The sequence below is a fragment of the Notolabrus celidotus genome, chromosome 8 (genome assembly GCF_009762535.1).
Source record: "Notolabrus celidotus isolate fNotCel1 chromosome 8, fNotCel1.pri, whole genome shotgun sequence".
NCBI classification, from domain to species: domain Eukaryota; kingdom Metazoa; phylum Chordata; class Actinopteri; order Labriformes; family Labridae; genus Notolabrus; species Notolabrus celidotus.
The window spans coordinates 5,595,959-5,618,770 of NC_048279.1; the positions used below are offsets into that span (position 1 = coordinate 5,595,959).

The window sequence follows — 22,812 nt, forward strand, 5'->3', positions numbered from 1 at the left end:
CACAATACTTTTTAAAGAGCTCAAGTCCCAGATGTTACAGTACACAATCAAACAATATTACTTATGATGAAATATCTTCATTATTCTTCAAATTCAGAACCACATATAAATTGTTTGGTCAATCTAACCTAGTGAATATTGGTCTGTGTAGACAGAATCAACTCTTACCATAGCGGCTTTCTTGCGTGATTACTTGTTAATACTGTGAATTTATTAACTGAGTTCTAATAAATATCCATTCTTTAAATTGACCACTCTTTAAGCACCAAATCGCAGGGAGCAGGAATGTCACAATAACGCAGACCCACGGAAACAACCTTTTCCGTTTCCCCCGCGCGCTTAGCTGCAGGACTGCAGCTCACAAACAGTTCTACTCAGTCGCTTCATTCATTTAATAGATACGTTGATAATACAGAACGAGGGGTTTCTGTCTAAGCATAGCTGTCAATATCATCTATGCCAAAATCGGACCGGGAGAAGCTCTGATATTTTTGCGGCCTTTAATAGTTGAAGCACTTGTGCGGAAGAAACAGTTTTATGGACACAGCTTTCTGTGCTAGTTAATCTATTTAGAATATCTCATTTATGGTGCAGGATACGTTGGCCAGACCTGTAAACCCTGCCTTGCCTTTGCGATTTTATACGAGGATTTACGCACAGCTACTTCAAGTGATCATGTTCACATGAAGGTGATCGAACACACATATACTTAGAGAACACCACTGTCAGTTAGGCTTTTATTTTTGAGTTATTTGATTATTTATGATTTATAAATAATGGACATCCGCATGAAGGTGGCAATTTAAATACAAACTGGAGGATCATGTCGGTCTCTATTGATTCAGTGTGTGGCTCTTAAAAGAGCCGTTGTTGTTGTTGTTGATGATGTGAACTCTGAAGAGTTTAACCTCCGAAGCCGTACAGAGTGCGGCCCTGTCTCTTCAGAGCATAAACCACATCCATGGCGGTCACTGTCTTTCTCTTGGCGTGCTCGGTGTAGGTGACGGCGTCACGGATCACGTTCTCCAGGAACACCTTGAGCACACCGCGGGTCTCCTCGTAGATGAGACCGGAGATACGCTTCACTCCGCCACGGCGAGCCAGACGGCGGATAGCGGGCTTGGTGATCCCCTGGATGTTATCACGGAGGACTTTACGGTGACGCTTGGCGCCTCCTTTACCGAGTCCTTTACCTCCTTTGCCTCTTCCACTCATGTTTACAAGTTTAGTCGAATAGACTTCTGAATGAGGAGAAATTGTGAAATCTCAGCTTCATATGGAGGCGCTGAGGACCTCTGAGGGGACATGAGGGGGGGGGGGGGGGGGGGGGGGGGGTCCTTCTTCTTCTTCTTCTTCTTCTTCTTCTTCTTCTTCTTCTTCTTCTTCTTCCAGAAATGATAACTTCTTCAGAGTCATAGCGCCCTCTACAGAACAGAAGCTCGAATCAGAGACAACATGTCTCCTGTAAACCAAAGTGAGCTCCACAGTGAGCAGTGATGAGAGAAGACCTTAACCAGGTCCAGACTCAGCCAGCACAGCCTGGTCTTAGAGACAGAGACACAGGCACACCTGGCTGCCCGAGAGGACAGACTGTTTCCACTCCGTCCACACAGACAGGTGGAGACAGAGACTTCCTGCTACACTGCAGCAGGTATGAAGCTGACAGAGAAGAGTTCTTCATGATCAGAGACAAAGTCTGTGATTTTAATTCTCTCTGTGAACAAAGTAAAATGAAACATGTGCTGGGAGAAGTCAGAGTCAGCAGCAGAGAGTATGTCCACCTCTGTCACAGCCTGAGAGACAGCCTTCACCTGACAGGTGTTCTCCTCTGAGCCCACACTGCTGATTCATCATATCTGTTTACAGATGGAACATGTACTGAACATGTATTTATTTTTGGTGTTTTTTACTTTCTGTTATTAGTATTTAATAAGAAGATTGATAAATTACACACATTAACGCAGGTTTACTGTTTTCTACCAATATGTCTTATTTTGTTTTACTACTAATCAATTAATTGTTATAATTGAAATTATTGTTACTTTAATCGATGATTTGCAGAATAAAAAAAAAGGAACTCCTTCATACATGTGAAGTGTAAATTGTGATTGTATACTGAGACAGAGACAGTTTTTTTTAATCTTCTTTATTAGCTGCTCTACACGGTAAACATATTCATGTTTTTCCAGCTCATTTTTTCAGAGATGATAATAAATAAATAAACAAATAAACAAACATCATGCCTTTAGCATACTGCTGAACAACATGTCATCATCTGATACAGCACATACAACACGTTTGTAGCACAACCTTTTACAATGCCTTGCAAAAATATTTGTAGCCTACATAAGTGAGGAAACGTCAAGAGAAGTCGGATTTACAGAAATACCCAAATAACTTTATCTGCAGTGGTCTCACTTTTATTATCTAAGTAACAGAGAGCCTTAAGAAGTGAATTAAAGTGTAACTTTAACATTAAGATCTACCCAAAACAAGATATAAACATCAAATAACAATAAAGCTTCTAGTCTGAGCGTCCTCTCTGATGACGTCACGTGCGTAAAACCACAAACCCTCTTTGAATGAGAGAATCTCTCGCCGGGTGCGGTGGCGCGCGCCTGTAATCCAAGCTACCGGGAGGCTGAGGCTGGAGGATCGTTTGAGCTCAGGAGCTCTGAGCTGCAGCGGACTGTGTCGATCGGGTGTCCGCACTAAGTTCGGTATCGATATGGTGCTCCTGGGGGAGCCCGGGACCACCAGGTCGTCTAAGGAGGGGTGCACCGGCCCAGGTCGGAGACGGAGCAGGTCAAAGCCCTCGTGCCGCTCAGTAGTGGGATCGCGCCTGAGAATAGACGCTGTAGTGCAGCCTGAGTAATACAGCGGGACCCGGTCTTTTTACACTCTGCACACTGACAAACAAACACACACAGGCTCAACATCAATGTTTCTACATATTACAACAGCTTCAGAACTGCTTCTGCTGCTTCTTGTTTCCATACACACCTGTACAGAGCAGCTGTGTTTGTTTGTCCTACAGCGCCTCCACCTGGAGGAGAGGAGCAATGACCATCAGTCACAGCAGCTGATCTCACATCCATTCAAGTTAGAGGTTTGTCTTTATCAGACTGAGTGAGCATGATGAAGAGCAGGGACGTACTCAGTCTGTTTAAGGAGCATTGAGGACTAAAAGATCTGATCTTACAGCATTTTGAAGACCACTGTGTGAGCTCTTCAGTTTTCTCTCTCCTTGGTGTTCTGTGATCATAAGGTAGTTGTATAGAAGTGGCGGCCCTAACCTGCTAAAAGGGAGAGCTAGTAAAAATGTTGGACTGAAAACCTGTAAGGTCGCTTGGAGGTTACAGAACTGGAGCAGTTTTTCAACCCTCTGATAACCACAGTTTAGGGTTCATTTCAGCATACTGAGGTGCAGATAATCAGAGAAGAGTCTGGGGTTTGTACTCTAGGAAGGTTTGAGTGTCTAACACTTACTTCTCTGCATTTTGTTGAACATTTATACGTCAATTTGAGGTGAAACAGTAATTTTTTTCAAATGAGAACACATAATCCTAGTACAAAATGTACCTTTAATAACCAAACACATAAAATCTGGTCCAAGTTCAAATAAGCATTGAGAACAAAAACACAAAAAGGGCTCCTCCTGTGTGATGTGAGGAGCAGAGCACTGAAAGATCTGCCTCTTTCAGTATTTTGAAGTAATCACCCAAATTGTGTTATTTTTAACCCAGCAGTTTTTAGAGTATGATGAAAAGAAGAGTGTATTTTATTCTACAGAATAATGAATAGTTCTACGTCTTGTTTTTGTCTCCATCTATTGTTTGTGTCCTCCTCTTCACACATCTTCACACCTGTAGCAGAAGGGCTGATTGTACAGGTACGACTGGTTCTCTGTTAAAGGCCGGTGACAGCAGGTGAAGTGAAAAATCAAACAACCTGTTTTATATTGAGATAACTGTCTCTGTTACAGATACATGACATGTTTTGACCCTGACACTTATATATGTGAACATTGTGAGTCCACAGCAGCAGGTGTTTATGTTGTGCTCATTTCAACATCCTATTACAACTTCAGTCATGTTCTGATAGAGGAAATCATTCCTGCTCTCTTCCAAAGACTCATTTCATGCAATAAAGCTGTCAATCATTTATTAGTCTGTCAGTGTGATCAGTGTTTCAGACTCTTCTCAGCACTGACTTGGAGGGAAAATGGCTCCACATTATTTTGTGTGCTTCTAACATTGGTCAGTGTGTTTAAGAATGAATACTGCAGCAAAACCCATAAAGTGCCATCAAAAGATCTTTGTTTGTGTTCGTACAGAGCAGAGGAACAGTTTGTGTCAATGATTGAAAGCAGAGGACATGTCCACAGAGACAGAGAGCAGCTCTGAGAGGAAGCCTGGACAAAGTGCAGCACAGGCCTCAGTCCTCCTCAGTGTGTTTGCTGCGACCACAATAACTTGATTTGATGACAAACTCTTCATCAACACATGGATGTTTTTACTCTGAGGCTCTGAACAAACATGTGGAGCAGCGGGAGAAGCACTTTTCACCGAGCTCTGAAGCTTTTTCAATCATTTTAGGAGAGAAATGAGAGAGAAAAGCCGCTGAGCAGTGCTGCTCACGGCGGCGAATCTGTGCGCTTTGGAGGCTCCACAAAGAAGGCGCAGCGAGCAGCAGAGCTCAACATGACTTCAGTCTGAAGAGACACAAGTCCACTATCTGCTCCTTCACTGTCAGCCTTCAGCACGGCTCCATCTTTTAGTTTGGACTCTTTTATCAGGGAGAGAAAACACAAGAGGCTCGGCTTTCACACGGCCCAGAGGAGACCCGGTCCGGATTGAGTCTCTACGGTTCTCATGGTGCGTTTAAGAGCAGCGTATTGCTCATTGAACTTTAACGTGTCAGTCACTCCGTGCTGTGAACGACTCTACGACTGAACTATGGCAGAACAAGCTCCAGCCCCAGCCACCGCCCCGGCCAAGGCGGCCAAGAAGAAGGCTCCCAAGCCGAAGAAGGCGGGCCCCAGCGTCAGCGAGCTCATCGTTACAGCTGTGTCCGCGTCCAAGGAGCGGAGCGGCGTGTCCGCGGCCGCCCTCAAGAAGGTCCTGGCTGCAGGAGGATACGATGTGGACAAGAACAAGGCCCGCGTCAAGACTGCTATTAAGAGTCTGGTGGCAAAGGGCACTCTGGTCCAGGTTAAGGGAACCGGGGCCTCCGGATCTTTCAAGATGAGCAAGAAGGTCGCAGAGAAGAAACCGGCTAAGAAAGTCGCTCCTAAAGCCAAGAAACCTGCAGCGGCCAAGAAGCCTAAGGCAGCGGCAGCTAAGAAGCCAGTAGCCGCTAAGAAGTCCCCGAAGAAGGTCAAGAAACCCGCGGCGGCCAAGAAACCAACCAAGAGCCCCAAGAAGGCCACCAAGAGCCCCAAGAAGGCCACCAAGAGCCCCAAGAAGCCCACCAAGAGTCCTAAGAAAGTGGTCAAGAAGGCTCCTGCAGCCAAGAAAGCCCCCGCAAAGAAGGTTGCCAAGCCTAAAGTCAAGAAGGTAGCAGCCAAGAAGAAGTGAGCTGGGACCACCGAAGATCTTAAAACTAAAGGCTCTTTTAAGAGCCACCCACATCACACACTGAAGAGAGGAGTCCTGTTCATTCATGTCACATTTAACACATTCACTCAATAACAGAGATATTGAGTCTTATTCACTGAGCTCTATGTCACCTCGTAGGCACATTCAATCAAACTTATTACAATCACAGCAGACGTGACAAACATGTAACATCAACAGGCCTGATTCAATAAGTCCTGTTGAAAAACAAACCTTGCTCAGCAGCGTTCTTATGACAGGACTTAATCCATCATGACATGACAAACATTCCAAGCTATGCACAAGCTATGCACTTCTTTAACAAACATGCTCTCTGTTTGGATTTCCAATCCTCATCCTTCATGTACTGATCATGAATAAAGATGTTTCTCTCACTGTCTTTACAAATGTTCTCCAACGACTGCTGGAAATTAAACTTTCACGTTGTTGCTGATAGTGAGCTCGAGGTCGATGTAAAACTACTTCCTGTCACACACCCTGTTTTAAGATATTTTGTGTCAATCTAACCTTCACAAAGGCTTACTTTATAAACAGGTTCAGTGTGAGCATTAAACAAACTGACACAACAAGCTCTGGCAGCTTTCACTTCAGCACCTCGGACAGCGACTGTTACGCGCTGGGAGCTCCACCTGTAGCTCACCTGCTTTCTGTCTCCTGCACGAAATGAACGAATGAACTGTGTGGACATACACATCACAGGAAGGTTACATGTGAACACAGTTATAACCAAGAAGCTTTGCATCACTCATCAATAAAACCATGAGTAAAACCAGAACTAATACACACCTGAACACTCTCTGAACAGAGGTTAGTTGAATCTGAAGAGTTGATCAAAGTTTCTTATTCTGCTTCATGTTTGGATCTGAACTCTTTGAAACACACTAAATACATTGTTACAGGAATACTGGTTGTTTTATTCGATTTTATACAGCTTAAAACAATATGAATCTGCATGAATGTCAATATCTAACAGACCTCATGTTAGACAATTGTTAGCTCGTGTTAGAACATGTGGAGTCAGCATTGTTCCAGCTCTCACGTTATCATCTGAGTGAAGAGAACAAAGTCCATTCACATACTTGAGACTGACTACTGCTCGTGATGTGATTCTTGTGAGACACACATATAATTTAGTCAGATATTGTAGTAAAGTTAGTTTCGATATCTACTTTAAACATGTAAACTTGAAAAGCAGAAATGTGTATTTGTCATGTTCACAGATCCAGACATGATGTAACAATGTTTCCTTCCTATGATGTACTAACTCGCAGGTGTAGGTCTATGTCGCTTTGGACACAGGCGCACTCTAAATGAAATGTAATAAATGTGACGTTGAAAATATAGAGGTGCTTTGACGGTCTGGATTCCGAAAAAGAATCAACAGCTGTTTTTCTAGAGAAGTGCAAAAGCTTACAGCACCTGGTGATAATCGGGAACTTTCTGTGTTAAAAATCCCATTGTTTACATACTCGCGAATTAGTATGTTCAATAGCATTTGTGTCTGCATTGACAACGTGCTATCGCTAACCTGCCCGTAGTTTGGCATCTTATTGTTGTGAGAATTTCTGCACATTTTATCACTTTTATCATCATGACAGCATGTTCCTTATCTGCTGTAAAGGTTAAGGATGAGTTATTTTTAAAAGTTTGGACGCCCTCCCTATATTACATACCTGCAGATCTGATACCTGCTATTAATGGGCAGACAGTTTTCTGATAGAATTAAAACCTCATAATAGGCGACTGATGACTGGTTAACCATAATTCATTTTTAAATACTGCATACTGGAAACAAACAGAACGGTTTATATTTGATTTATATTTTATGTGTATGTGTGTATATACATATGTGTATGTGTGTATGTATGTGTATGTATATATATATATATATATATATATATATATATATATATATATATATATATATATATATATAATTTTTTTTAAATGAATATTTCTCATCATTTTGCCATTACCATTGTCACGGTCATTTTAACTTTTTGTATCTCTTCTTGTCTAACTCTGTATAACATGCTGTCTGATGGGTTGGGGTGGGGCGTCTTGTTTTAGTGTTTTGTAATGTTTGTGTTTTGAAACAATAAAATGTGTTTTTTTAAAAAGGACACTTTAATAGAGCAAAATGTCTATCAATAATGCATTTTATTTCATAGCTTTAATAACTCATGTGTGCTCAGCATGTACAGTAATACATCTATTGGTCTTGTGTTTCAGGTATATCTGGTTGTGTTTGCTGCGCAGTGGAACAATCGGATGGAGTCACTCCGGGTTGCTGGTGGTCAGGATCGGCAGACATCATATATGGACGCACGGCAGATCCAGCACATGAATCTGCAGGCTGAGGTGCTCTTCGGCAAAGATCATGTCCTGGAGCCCAACTTGGCTGCTCCTATGCCCTACCCTGATCAATACAGGGACCCAGAAGAGGAGGAGCTCCTTGGTGTTGAGTATGCCATGTGCCAGGCAACAAGCTACACTACGAGGAATTACTATGCCCAGAGAGGCAAAGTATTTAATCGCCCACTTCTACCATATACATACATATGAGGCAGACTATCCCTTTATTCTTCAAGCATATTCTAGCAATGAGTAAACATGATACAAACCTAGATTTCATGTTAATATGAAACAAACAAACTGTGCATATTATTGGCATGTCTGTGTATGCATGAATCTACAACTGGCCAGACACATTTATGATTAGTACAATTAGATATTTGCAGTTGAGGAAGAGCAGGCTTGTGAAGAAGAGGAGTCGGCTGAGCAAAGCGAGGAGGAGATGGCAGATGAGGGTATCGACATGCCTGCAGAGGAAGATTCTATTGATGTCATCTGTAGGAAACATGCTATCCTAACAGTTGACTGCTGTCAACTTTGTGAAGAGGTACGAGTCCAGGTGGGGCTACACCCTGTTTGGCCGGTGTCTTGGGGCTGACACACCCTCAGGCAGCACAGGTGACAGAGGATAGTCGTCTGCTGTACCTCGTCATCAAAATGCTGAAAAATCAGCCTCCAACCAGTCACCTCTCTTCCCCCAGTAAAATAACAACCTCCATAAAGGGGCAGTACGAAAAGGATTGTTGACAGAGTTAGAGACGACCCCATCCTCTGCACTCTCTCCATTACTCTGCCCAATCTAAATGCCAAATCCAACTCTAATTTCATCTCAAGAGAAGCCAACTACAGCGCTACAGTAACACCAACAGCAAAGCCTCACCGGACAGTGCTCTCACACAAGCAAATGCCAGCAGCTCCAACTCTGCCAACATCCCTACCACCACCAGCTCGACCTCAGGTGCAGTACCAGGACGTTCATCCCGTTGCTGGTAAAAGGCGTGGTGAGAAGCGGAGGTAAGTTGTTTCAGCACTTCATTACACCTGCTAGAAAGGTGGAAATTTACAGCACTTTTGTAGTGTGTGGACATAAATCATACTGACATCATCACATGTATGTTTAACATTCACAGGTTAGATGGTGAAGAACCAGAGCTGGTGAACCGGCCCATTCAGCCTAAGCCTGCTGCGGCCACGCACATAGCGCCCAGATTGTCGGCAGCACCCGTACTCCTGGTGGTTCCTGCACAACCACAGGCTCCCTCCATGCCACTTCACAGGCCATCATTCAGTGAGGGTAGCGCTCGCTTCATACCTGTAGCGCTCGCTTCATACCTGTAGCACCGCCCCCTGCACAGCCATCCAAACCAAGCATACCTCATAAATCTTTGAAGCCATGTGGGGCCTGCCAAGTACCTCAATGTGGTAGGCAGCGTAAGAGGTAAACACCCTCCAAGGACAAAGCTGCTGGAAGCAGCCAGAAAATGTTCACCTACTGCCCGGCAACAGGAAATCAACCACTTCTGGTTTTGATGGTGTTGTGTATGACAGTTTTGAACACTTCAAAAATATGGTTGATGAGGAATTAACAAAGAGGAAAGTCAATTAGAAAGCCAACACCTGTGAGCAGATGCAGAATAAAACTTGTTTTTTTATATAAATGGCTACACCACCACCGTCCCAGGAAAGGTGGTGGTGTAGCCATTTATATAAAAAACAAGTTTCATGCTACTCTCCTCTCCTCTGTATCTATTAGTAAACAGTTTGAATTTTTGGCATTGAAACTTGAATTTCAACAGAAACAGTCCCTTACAGTCATGGGCTGTTATAGGCCTCCCTCAGCCTGCAGTGAGGCTCTAAATTCCTTAATTAACTGTGTCTCAGGGTTAAACTCTGGTGAGTTTGTCTTAGTGGGGGATCTAAACCTTGATTGGTTGTCTTCAGCCTCAGATGGCCTAAAATCTATCTGTGACTCACTAAATTTAAATCAATTAATAGACAGCCCAACTCGGCCTAACATTAAATATCCTTCTAGATCATCGCTCCTTGATCTAATAATAACAAATGCCCCTCAAAAGTATACTGATACTGGTGTCTTTGGGAATGATTTGAGTGACCACTGTGCCATTGCAGTGGTCAGAAATACCAAACTCCCCAAAACTAAACCACGTATTCTACTCAAAAGAGACTTTAAACATTTTCATGAGCAGGCTTTTTTGCATGATCTGTCTTTTTTTGAGTGGGAACAAATCTCTCTTATTGATGATGTTGAGTTGGCCTGGAATTTCTTTCATGCTGAATTCTTGAAGCTAATCAATAAACATGCCCCCATACGTAAGTTTAGGATAAAGGGGCTAAATAATCCCTGGTTTTCCAATGAAATTGGAAACCTCCTCAAAGAAAGAGATCGTGCACGGAAAACAAAAATAGAGGCTGATTGGATCAATTTTCGTCAGCTCCGCAACAAATGTACCTCCTTAATTAAGAAGGCAAAATCTGATTTTTATTTATCTGAAAATCTGAAATCTGTGCTATATCCTCTAGTGAACTGCCACATTTTTTGGTCAAAGATTCTATAAACTTGACCAATAAATGTGCCATGTTAAATTATTTTAATGAGCATTTTATCACAGCAGGGCATTTGTTTGATTGCTTGAATAGGGATTTTAAAAAGACTACTTTAAATAATGGACCTGCTATTGTAAGTTGTCCTCCTGTTGACTGTTCTTTTCAATTTGAACCTGTGTCTATATCTGAGGTCTGTAGTGCACTAAAAAAGTTGGACTCCAAAAAATCAGCTGGTCCTGATAGTTTGGATCCATTCTTTCTAAAGCTGGCTGCTGATATCATTGCTGAGCCTCTAACCTGTATTTTTATTCTAAGCCTCAGGATAAACAAACTTCCTAAAGTTTGGAAATTCGCGTTTGTCCTCCCACTGCTAAAAGGAGGCGAACCCTCCATCGTGAATAATTACAGACCTATCTCTAAATTATGTATTCTGGCGAAAGTACTTGAAAAATTGGTTTGTGATCAACTGAAGGAATTTTTGGAATCAAACAGCATTTTAAACCCCCTTCAGTCAGGTTTTAGGAAGCAGCATAGCACTGATACTGCTGCCATGAAAGTTCTAAATGATGTATTTGAGGCATTCGACTCTAAAAGGTTTTGTGTTGCTCTGTTCATTGACCTATCCAAGGCATTTGACACTGTAGATCACAGTCTCCTGTTAGATATTCTCTTGAAAAATGGCATCTCCAAACAGGCTGCCTCTTGGTTTGCCGATTATTTGGCAAATAGGACACAATGTGTTCAGATGGCTGGAATTAGTTCTGCCTCTCTTGAGGCCACAAAAGGCGTACCTCAAGGTTCAGTCTTAGGACCCATTCTGTTCTCAATCTACATCAATGATCTGTGTGCAAACTTGCCAAATGCCTCATACCATCTTTATGCAGATGCCTCTGTAATTTATTGCTGTTCACACTCGATTGCACAGGCTTTTAAATTCTTGCAATCCGCCTTTGATGCAGTGCAAAATCGACTGGAAACATTGAAAATGGTTTTAAATGCGGAAAAATCCAAACTAATGCTTTTTTCAAATGCATCTGTTCCCTCGGAGGGTATCCCCTCAATTAGAACTGTCCAGGGTAAAACTTTAGAGCTGGTCACCAGTTACAAGTACCTGGGACTAATTATTGATGGAGACCTTTCATTCAAAGTGCATGTCAAAAACCTGATCTCTAAATTAAGGGTGAAGCTCGGTTTCTATTACAGAAACAAGTCATGTTTCTCCCTTAGAGCTCGGAAGCTCCTGATGTCAGCTACTTTCTTGCCTGTACTTGATTATGGCGATGTTATGTATATGTGTGCTTCATCCAGCTGCCTACAGACCTTGGTTCCGGTCTACCACTGTGCTCTGAGGTTTATCACTGGTTGTAGCCGCCTCACCCACAACTGCGAATTGTACGCTAAAGCTGGCATGCCTTCCTTAAATGTAAGGAGATATACACACTGGATGACTCTGGTTTATAAGGCTCTTCTTGGCTTGGCTTCTACTTATTTATGCACTTTTCTCCAGAGAACTGGAAGCCGTTATGCCCTACGATCAAATGACATTTTGCATCTTTCTACTCCTCGTGTTCGAACTGAAACGGGAAAAAAAGCATTCAGTTTCTCTGCCCCCTCTGCTTGGAATGCCCTCCAATCTGAACTGAAACTGTCAGCACTTGTTTCATTGGAAGCTTTCCGCTCTATCTTAAGAAAACGACAACGGAAATCCTTCGAGCAGTGCCTGTGTTCTTAAATTGTAACTGTAAAATCACTTCTGCACTTTATTTTATCAAATTGCTTGTATTTTATATTTCAATGTTTGTTGTTGTTGTTATCTGTCTGTTTTGTTTACTATGACGTATGTTGCTGCCTCTCTTTGCCAGGTCACCCTTGCGAAAGAGGTCTCGATCTCAATGGGTCTTTTATCTGGTTACATAAAGGTTGAATAAAAATAAAAAATAAAGACCCTCCCTCATGCACAACATTTACTGTTCCAGCACTACATTGTAATTGTAATAATATAATATAATATATAATATTTTCTTGCACTATTACATATTTGTTGGATGAGACACTATGATCTGACTCTATGCAACCTGTTACTGCCATTAATAAAATTCATTGTTGTACACTCATTGGCTGGTGTTTGCATATCTGTATAAGATGTTACTGCAAACTGCAAACTGAAAGTTTTCACTTTCCCCCAATAGACTAGGCAGGATTTCAGAAAATGGGCTTATACAACATTTTAAGGGGTACTTCAGGTTTCTGAACACAAATCTGCTTTATGGCAGGCTCCAAAAAGAGTTTTAAGCCTCCTAACTACTACAATAACATAGGCCTAACATCATAGGCAGTGTATTACAGGTGAATAGGATACAAAATCTAAGTATCAAATATCTACATGAAACCTCCCTCGCTTGTTCCTTATGAACCATATTTTTTGTCATTTTTGAAGTGTATGCAAATTAATGCATAATTAATGATGTAACACCTAATTTGGATGTGAAAACATAAAGAATCACGTCTTGTGATTCAATTTTTTGTTGTTTCAGGGCAAGCAGCAATCTACAGAAGTCTCATGGCGATATCTATCGAAGTTTTTTGACCCTGTTCACCTGTAATGCATTGTCAATGGGGTTCATGTTATTTCTCTATTTTGAGGCATTACAGCAGATTTGAATTCAGCAATGTTGAATAAGCTTATCCCTAAAACTGTTGTTTACCACCAAAAATGAACACACTTTGCCTTCAGGGTTAATCTTTTAATATAAATTGACCCTGACTACAATATCTGCTTGGAGATTCCTCTGGTCTCCAAGAAGATTTAACAGGTCCCAGGATCCAGGATAGGGACTTGGATCGGACGAGATCGGGCGTGTTCAGGGTGGTATGGCCGTAAGCGAAGTATAAGGAATCATATCAGCTATATAAACATAGCCTATCATCATGTTATATTATTTAACCAAAACAAGAGACAAGTTGAGATTATAGGAAATGAACCAAAATCTTCACATAATGCACACAAACTAAGTCTTCATGACAAATCTACTGGGGATGATAGCACACAGCAAACTCAGATTATTGTTACCACCAGGTCCGGCCGTGGCATAGGCAGTATAGGCAAATGCTAGTGTCGCCGGTCGTCCATAGGGGCGCCACTAAATGAGTGAGGAAGAAAATATGAAAATAATGGAAAAAAATTATATTTCTTATCTAATACATTTGGGGAAACAATTAGGAGTGATGCCTGTCTACATTCAAAAGCTTGGGATTCACTATTGTTTTTAAAAAAAAAAAGATGTGCAAAGCAGTTTTGAAGTATTTAAGTGTTCGCGATTTACTTGTTTTTGTTTTTTTCTTTACTCTTTGGAAGCTGTTAGCTTAATTAGATAGAAAATGTAGGCTAGGCTTTAATAAGCATTTTGCTTCTGGCTTTTCAGCTTTGTTGGAAGAGTGTATATTGTGAAAATTATTGTTATGCAATGACTGAATAAATTATACTACTATTACATTATGCATTTTGAAATTGTATATTCCTTGATGAATACCAATGCTGTTACCATTTCATTAATATTCTTTTAGAGGTCTTTTTTTTTTTTTTATATAAATGTTTGTCAGTTTCTTTCAGTGTATATGCGATGTGGTTGTTGGTGGAGTTGGTTATAATACAAGGGGCAGCATTTGAAATCTTGCCCAGGTCTCATGTACTTGAATTATTTTGTGAACTTGTGTTTGATGTTGTGTGTATTGCTTGTAAGTATAGGATGTGTGTTGGACTGCTGTTGCGAACCAAATTGCCCTTTGTGGACAATAAAGATTTTCTAATCTGATCTAAAAAAGGCACCAAGTCTGTTAGGGCTGGCTCTGGTTATCACTAAATAATCATTAGGAGAAAAAAAACTGAAAGATCTAACTTCAAAATTCTAATACTCAATGTCAAAAATAAAAACTGCGCAATACATTTAAAAATACAATATTTATATAACAACCTTACAAAACACAAATGTGCGCTCTATTTGCATTTAAATGCCACATCCATATACAAAAAGACAATCAGCTTTTATATGCTATTTAACATTAGGCCACAAGCTCTGTTAAAACAACATACAGCAGGAGTTAATGAACCATGGCCATATGTCATACCAAAAATGTAATCTCAAATGTAATCTGTAATCTCTTAGTCCAGTTTTGTTCCCTGGTCTGTGAGGACTTTTAAACCCAATGAGCTGCTGAATACAATACAAATATTTGATACACTTTTAGTCAAGGTAGACTAGGTTAGTGGTTACCTGGTATTAATCTAAAAGAGGGCCCAGTGATCCAACTCAGAGATGGTAGTTTGAAGCAAACCTGTGAAGTTTAATGTAAAGGCGATTGATGTGACAAAATGTGGAAATGATCTCTGTAGGTGTAGTGAGGTGGCTCTTAAAAGAGCCGTTGTGGTGGTTAGAGCAGCAGCAGAAGACAGTTTATGCTCTCTCTCCGCGGATGCGGCGGGCCAGCTGGATGTCTTTGGGCATGATGGTGACCCTCTTGGCGTGGATGGCGCACAGGTTGGTGTCCTCGAAGAGACCCACGAGGTAAGCCTCGCTGGCCTCCTGCAGAGCCATGACGGCGGAGCTCTGGAAGCGCAGGTCGGTTTTGAAGTCCTGAGCGATCTCACGGACCAGGCGCTGGAAGGGCAGCTTGCGGATGAGCAGCTCGGTGGACTTCTGGTAGCGACGGATCTCTCTCAGGGCCACGGTACCGGGCCTGTAACGATGAGGCTTCTTCACGCCTCCGGTAGCCGGTGCGCTCTTACGGGCTGCCTTGGTGGCCAGCTGCTTCCTGGGGGCTTTGCCTCCGGTGGACTTACGAGCGGTCTGCTTGGTTCTTGCCATTGTCTCTGCTTACTGTGAGCGGGAGAATAATGTTGAAGATAGAGGAGGCGCGCTGCTCTTAAAGCGGAGGAGCAGCTGTGACACGGTGACGCTGCTTCAGACCTCCGGCTCCTGATTGGTGAGAGGCCGCTCCTGGAGCCCAGCCCCGCCGCAGAGGGGGCGCAAGCCCCCGCCTCAAGCTTCGCTGCTTATTGGAGAGAAATGCCTCCAAAGTTTGAAGCGGGGCTGAGCGCGGGCCGCCCTCTGCTGCTCTGCTGGAAGCCTCTTTTCTGGTTGGTGAGCCAGGAAAACGCGCGCGCTCCGCGAGTATATAAGCTGGGTTTGGTCTATTGGAAGACATTATTTCTCTGAGTTCAGACTCCAGAAAACAATCTAACGATGAGTGGAAGAGGCAAAACCGGCGGAAAGGCCAGAGCAAAGGCAAAGACCCGATCATCCCGTGCCGGGCTCCAGTTCCCAGTCGGTCGTGTCCACAGACTGCTGCGTAAAGGGAACTATGCCCAGCGTGTTGGTGCCGGTGCCCCCGTGTACCTGGCAGCTGTGCTGGAGTACCTGACCGCTGAGATCCTGGAGTTGGCTGGAAACGCTGCCCGTGACAACAAGAAGACTCGTATCATCCCCCGTCACCTGCAGCTGGCTGTCCGCAATGACGAGGAGCTCAACAAGCTGCTGGGCGGAGTGACCATCGCTCAGGGCGGCGTGCTGCCCAACATCCAGGCTGTCCTGCTGCCCAAGAAAACCGAGAAGGCCGCCAAGAAGTAAACACTTACCAAGGACTGCAAACAAACACAAAGGCTCTTTTAAGAGCCACCCACCATACACCTTAAAGAGCAGAGCTTCACTAATGTGTATATGAGAAACTGTTGGATTGTTGTTAACTGCATGATAAACCATGAAGTCTCTGGGCTTTTTATTTCAGGTTTCATAACTCCAAATGTAATTGTTTCCTTTGAAGGCGACCTTAATGCTTCATTTAGCTTTTTGGAATATAGAACATGATCTGAAAACCGTTATCATTCATAAAACGCAAGATATAATGGTTGTCTGTTAGTCACTGCCTCATCCGGTTCATAGTAAGAGTTCTCCTGGAAGTGTTTCTAGCAGATCTGTGAATCAGCTGCAGGATGAGCACAGACCGTATCCACTCTCAGTAAAAGCAGGGCTTAATATGTTTTGAGGATAGTCTTCTTATCTAACAGAGTGTACTTGTATCTGGTTATTTATGAGCCATGTGATGGGTGGGGAGGTTCGATGCCCTTATATTGAATCTAACATAAAAAGTGCCCTCACCTGTATTCTAAACATGTAAAGCTGGTTATTTGCTATACGTATTTTTTCATTTATTCATGAACACAGTTTCCTGTATTTGTTACCATGTTTGCATGTGTTCAGGATCAGAATGTATTTATCTGAAAAGTCACTTTTGCTTCAGTGTCCTAATTTATGATACAACATCTGCTTATCCTCAGACCTTTTTTACACACATCTACAGGGTCAGTAAATGATATGAAGGAACACCTGCTTTTTCCACTAAAAAACACCTAAGAAAATACTATAATAAATGGCTGTAACTTGCTTAGTAAAGGTTTCATAGTGACAAAGGTTCATTTGGAAGTCTAAAACACCTAACTACAACTTTCTAACAAAACAAAACCTCCTGATGTTTTGTCTACGTTCATAGTAAAAAATGACTTACATTTCCAGACGTTTTTTAAAACTCTTTGGTATTTTCATCCATTATCAGAAAAAAAACCAAATATAAAACTGCTACTTTAAATGCAGCACAGTGAAAGATAAGGTTCTCCTGAATAAAATGATGTATGGCACTTGATGCTGACTGCTTCAATAGGTTAGAAAATCAAAATAAGTACAGGAGAGTCTGGCGCCCCAAAATGGTCTAGTCTTTAAGGGTTTTAATACATGAATGTTGCTTTGTTGAAAGAGTGTGTATTGTGAAAATGATTGTTGTACAATGACTGAATACATTCTACTACTATTACATTATGCATTTAGAAAATGTATATTTTTTTCCTGATGAATATCAATGTTGTTACCATTTCATTAATGTTCTTTTAGAGGTCATTTTTTTAAAATGTTTGTCAGTTTCTTTCGGTGTATATTTGATGTGATTGTTGGTGGAGTAGGTTATAATACAAGGGGCACCATTTGAAATCTTGCCCAGGTCATGGCGTTGCCTCGTTGCGGCGACAAGCAGCAGCAGTAGTCCTGTCTGCTTTTAGAGTGGTTTTAATCTGTCTTTAGTGGACATGTTTTAACCCACCTGTTGTGAATGGTGTATTTTCCTTATTATCTTGACTACGTGGATTCATCATGGATTTTGTGAGCGCTTTGCTTATGAACATCGTTGCTCTGGGGACTGTCATGGACTTTCAAACAAACTAGCTTTAACTTAATTATTGCCCTCAGGTTTCTCTTCTAATGGACTTCATGTAAAAAAGCTGTCCTCTGGATGCCTTAGTGTCTTATTGAGTTACTTCCAGTATTGGTAATGTGAAAAAGTGCCTCTGGATGTCTTGGAGTGGGTTCACCTTATAAGGAAAGGGTCACCTCGAAGCACTCAATGAATATGTTGGAGCTATTTACATTGTTTCGTATGTTTGATTATCTTTACTTTAATCAATTGATTTATTTATTGTTATTTCATTTAAGGTAATTAACTTTGATGCCACAGGGGTATTTGCATATTTCGTTACTCACTTTTAAAGATTGATAGTTTTGCACCGGGTGACGTCTATACATAGGGTAGGTAAGATAGGAGTGGCGGACACCGGGGATTTTGAATGTTTTTTTACCGGGAGATTTGAATGAGACGCTACCTTTTGTTTGAGCGAACCTTTTGTTATACAATAAACCACCAAAAGATTGAATACTTGGCTGGACATTGACACTTCTTTGGACACCGTGTAAGATCCACTCTCCCCGTGCCCCGTGGCCGGATTTTGATTTGAGACTTAAGTTTTGTAAGTTGACCAAGTCAAACAGCCACTACAGAGTAGTATCCTCTTTGGACGTCCTTCTTGTGAATTTAATGAAGAAATGTGCAAGTATCAGGACCCCAACACCTCAGTATGTCTGACTTAAGGCTGATTTATACTTCTGCATCCTAGGAGCCCTTTTTATATTTTTGCCTCTGCCCCTCAAGCAGCCTGAGTATGCCACTGGTTGTGAACATCCTGAAAAGCGAGTGACTCACATATCTGCTTTTACTTTACAATTCAGAGCCTCGGTATGTCCATCCTTCAAGCCAGGCATTGGTGTCCTAACTATTTTCTGAATCCCGGCCCGGCTTGCTTTCCTTTGGGTATTTGGACCCAGTAGAAGTTTACAGCAGTCAGATGGTCTTATAATATCTTACAGCGCATTGTTTACTATTAGTTAGTATAATGATGATTGTCTACAACTGCTGACACAAAGTGCAGCTAATCATTTTCATTCCTGTCCAGGAATACAAACATGTAAGTCAGATAAATTGACACAACAGTGTTTGTTGTTAAAGATTTAAAAATAAGAGTATTTTATTGACATTGATGATACGCATGTGACCACATTGAAGATAACAAATGTGTTTATTCTGATGAATACCGAACATGTTATGTAAAACTTATAACATATTTGTATATATGGAATGGAGTCTGAATATATGGAACTAAACTGAATATATTGAATGAAAGTCCAGAACGAGAACCATTGCCAAAACCATTGCTCACTGTAAATGGAGTAGATATTACGAGTAGACATATAAGTAACTAATAGACATATAAGACACTACCTTCATAGTAACCCAAAAATAACTCCACGAGGGACCTTTTATTTTTGAGTTATTATTATTTTATTTTTTACATAGAATGACAATGACAACAATTTCCTTACTATCCTTGATAAAATTAAAGAAGTACTTTATAACATATTACATAACATATATCACACAAATTCTTACATATCAAAATTTGTTGAAATAAGAAACCTATGGGATTTCTGCAAAAAGGAGAAAGACAGCATTAGACATTTATTTTATGAATGCCAAGTAACTCAATTATTCTGGAGAGACGTAGAAAATTTTTTGGCCAATTTGATGAATTTCACAGTTCAATTAAATAAAACCCTAAAACCATAATCTTATATTATGGAAGTTAAATTAAGATTGATACATCTTTTAATACAGCTCGGTACATTTCATTTTCATGAATCCAAATTTAATAAATCTTACCCACACTTTTCAATGTCTGTCACTGAATTTAAAAACTTCATAGACTCTTTAAAATGTATTAACAACAAAAAAACACACACACTTTAGATGTATTTAAAGAATAAATCTTATTTCACTGATTTGATTTGTTATATTTTTCTATCTTATATCATATTATTTCATCAATAATTATACTGTCATGTCTGGTAAAGCTCTGTCTTTTCTTTTCTTTAAATGCATTATAATATGTTAAATTAGTTTAATTTAGAACCACATATAAAGTCTTGGATCAAACTAACCTAATGATTATTGGTGAGTGAAGACCGAATCAACTCTTATCGGCTTTCTTGCGTGCGTTAGCCTACTTGTTGGGTGCCTGTACCGAGTACTATGGCCTTCACCACAGTCACATTTCTTACCTACATATGAATCATAGTGTCTTAAATGGACCACTCTGTTGATGCACAACTCGACATGCAGAGAGCAGGACAGTAACACAGTCAGACCACGGTCCCGCCAGAAGGCGCGCGCACAGACAAACGCAGCCCCACGTGCTCTAACAGCAGGACTGCTGCCGACGACCACAGTCCAGTACCTTTATTCATTTTACATACAGTGCAATAACGAAGAGGTTACGTCAAAGAATGCCATTAAATAACAAATAACAGCAAATGTGGACCGGGAAAAATCAGGGATTTTACGCATGCGCCTTGATATTCAGCCTATTAATAATTGAAGCACTTATGCAGAAGAAACAACTTGATGGTAAATCAGACGCGTCTGGGGTTGTGTTAATATCGCATTTCAGTTTGATAGGCTTATTTAATTTATTACAGAATAAGTAGGCTAGTCCAGTGTATTGTACTGGACATGTTGGCTAATCCTGCCTTTATGTTTGGTTTATCAGCCATTTCTCTTTCAAGGATTGGAACCGCCTCTACTCTGCAGATCATTATTCATAAATACAGAAGTGCCTAGTAGGAACACAGTGATTATGAGTTATTATACAGCCTAATTGTATAAGCTTTTCATTACTTTCATGTTTGACATGGACACTTCGGGTATAGGTGCGTGTTAAACAGTGTAGGATAATATCTGTCTCTATTGATTCAGTGTGTGGCTCTTAAAAGAGCCGTTGTTGATATTGATGATGTTGTTGTTGTTATCGTTGATGTGGACTCTGAAGAGTTTAACCTCCGAAGCCGTACAGAGTGCGGCCCTGTCTCTTCAGAGCATAAACCACATCCATGGCGGTCACTGTCTTTCTCTTGGCGTGCTCGGTGTAGGTGACGGCGTCACGGATCACGTTCTCCAGGAACACCTTGAGCACACCGCGGGTCTCCTCGTAGATGAGACCGGAGATACGCTTCACTCCGCCACGGCGAGCCAGACGGCGGATAGCGGGCTTGGTGATCCCCTGGATGTTATCACGGAGGACTTTACGGTGACGCTTGGCACCTCCTTTACCGAGTCCCTTTCCTCCTTTGCCTCTTCCACTCATGTTTACCAGTTCAGTTGAACAGAAATCTGAATGAGGAAAGACTACGAAATCTCAGCTTCATATCGAGGCGCTGAGGACCTCTGAGGGGACATGAGGGGGGGGGGGGGGGGGGGTTCTTCTTCTTCTTCTTCTTCCAGAAATGATAACTTCTTCAGAGTATTAGCGCCATCTACAGAGCAGAAGCTCGAATCAGGGACAACATGTCTCCTGTAAACCAAAGTGAGCTCCACAGTGAGCAGTGATGAGACAAGACCTTAACCAGGAACAGACTCAGCCAGCACAGCCTGGTCATAGAGACAGGGAGACACAGACACACCTGGCTGCCCGAGAGGACAGACTGTGTCCACTCTGTCCACACAGACAGGTGTAGACAGAGACTTCCTACTACACTGCAGCAGGTATGAAGCTCATGATCAGAGACAAAGTCTGTGATTTTAAATCTCTCTGTGAATAAAGTAAAATGAAACATGTGCTGGGAGAAGTCAGAGTCAGCAGCAGAGAGTATGTCCACCTCTGTCACAGCCTGAGAGACAGCCTTCACTCCACCTGACAGATGTTCTCCCCCGAGCCCACACTGCTGATTCATCATATCTGTTTACAGATGGAACATGTACTGAACATGTAATTTTTTTGGTGTTTTACTTTCTGTAATTATTATTTAATAAGAAAATTGATAAATTACACACATTAACACAGGTTTGCTGTTTTCTACCTCTGTTTTGTTTTACTACTAATTAATAAGCTAAATCAATTAATTGTTTGTTATAGGCTAATTAAAAGTAGTGTTACTGTAAGTAATGATTTGCGTTTTTAAAGAAATGTATTTACAATTAAAAAATCCTTCATACAATGTGTTAATTGTGATTGTAGCCTAGAGACCTATAGACTGAGACTGTTTTTTTTATTTTCCAATCTTTATTTGTCACTTTACAGAGTGAACATGTTCATGTTTTTCCAGCTCATTGTTTTTACAGATAATGATGATAAATAAACAAGTAAATAAACAAATAAATAGATACATAAATAAAACAAATAAAACAAATAAAACAAATAAAACAAATAAAACAAATAAATAAATAACGCATCCTGCTGCGGCTTAAACACACCGCCACCTTAGCCTGGCCCAACACAAAGATTAAAAGTTCTGAAGTCACAAGTTCTCTGTGAGCGCGTGTATTTAAAACCACATATAAGAACATCTTCTTCTCTTTCATTTCCCCTTTCTTTTGTCTAAGTACTTTTTTATAATTTAAAATGAATTGCATTTGTATGAAAGAGAGGAAACGTCAAGAGAAGCCGGATTTACAGAAATACCCAAATAACTTTATCTGCAGTGGTCTCACTTTTATCATCTAAGTAACAGAGAGCCTTAAGATGTGAGGCAAAGTGTAACTTTAACGTTAAGATGTATCCTAAACAAGATATAAACATCAAACAACAATAAAGCTTCTAGTCTGAGCGTCCTCTCTGATGACGTCACGTGCGTTAAACCACAAACCCTCTTTGAATAAGAGACTCTCTCGCCGGGTGCGGTGGCGCGCGCCTGTAATCCAAGCTACCGGGAGGCTGAGGCTGGAGGATCGTTTGAGCTCAGGAGCTCTGAGCTGCAGTGGACTGTGTCGATCGGGTGTCCGCACTAAGTTCGGTATCGATATGGTGCTCCTGGGGGAGCCCGGGACCACCAGGTCGTCTAAGGAGGGGTGC

At 41.4% G+C, this 22,812-nt stretch overlaps 3 protein-coding genes across 3 annotated transcripts; 2 read left to right on the forward strand and 1 right to left on the reverse strand.

Annotated features, from left to right (window-relative positions):
• Positions 1 to 723: 723 nt before the first annotated feature.
• LOC117817568 lies at positions 724 to 21,123 on the reverse strand. Its single transcript, XM_034690308.1, has 5 exons — positions 20,802 to 21,123; positions 15,844 to 16,176; positions 15,072 to 15,411; positions 9,034 to 9,041; positions 724 to 1,223 (listed from the first exon to the last, which is right to left on the reverse strand). The coding sequence occupies exons 1-5, from the start codon at positions 21,106 to 21,108 to the stop codon at positions 904 to 906; spliced, it is 1,308 nt and encodes a 435-aa protein (XP_034546199.1). The 5' UTR covers positions 21,109 to 21,123; the 3' UTR covers positions 724 to 903.
• LOC117817413 (histone H1-like) lies at positions 4,959 to 6,006 on the forward strand. The gene has a single exon (XM_034690127.1). The coding sequence runs from the start codon at positions 4,959 to 4,961 to the stop codon at positions 5,577 to 5,579; it is 621 nt and encodes a 206-aa protein (XP_034546018.1). The 3' UTR covers positions 5,580 to 6,006.
• On the forward strand, positions 15,758 to 16,249 carry LOC117817421 (histone H2A). Its single transcript, XM_034690135.1, has one exon. The coding sequence runs from the start codon at positions 15,779 to 15,781 to the stop codon at positions 16,160 to 16,162; it is 384 nt and encodes a 127-aa protein (XP_034546026.1). The 5' UTR covers positions 15,758 to 15,778; the 3' UTR covers positions 16,163 to 16,249.
• Positions 21,124 to 22,812: the final 1,689 nt, after the last annotated feature.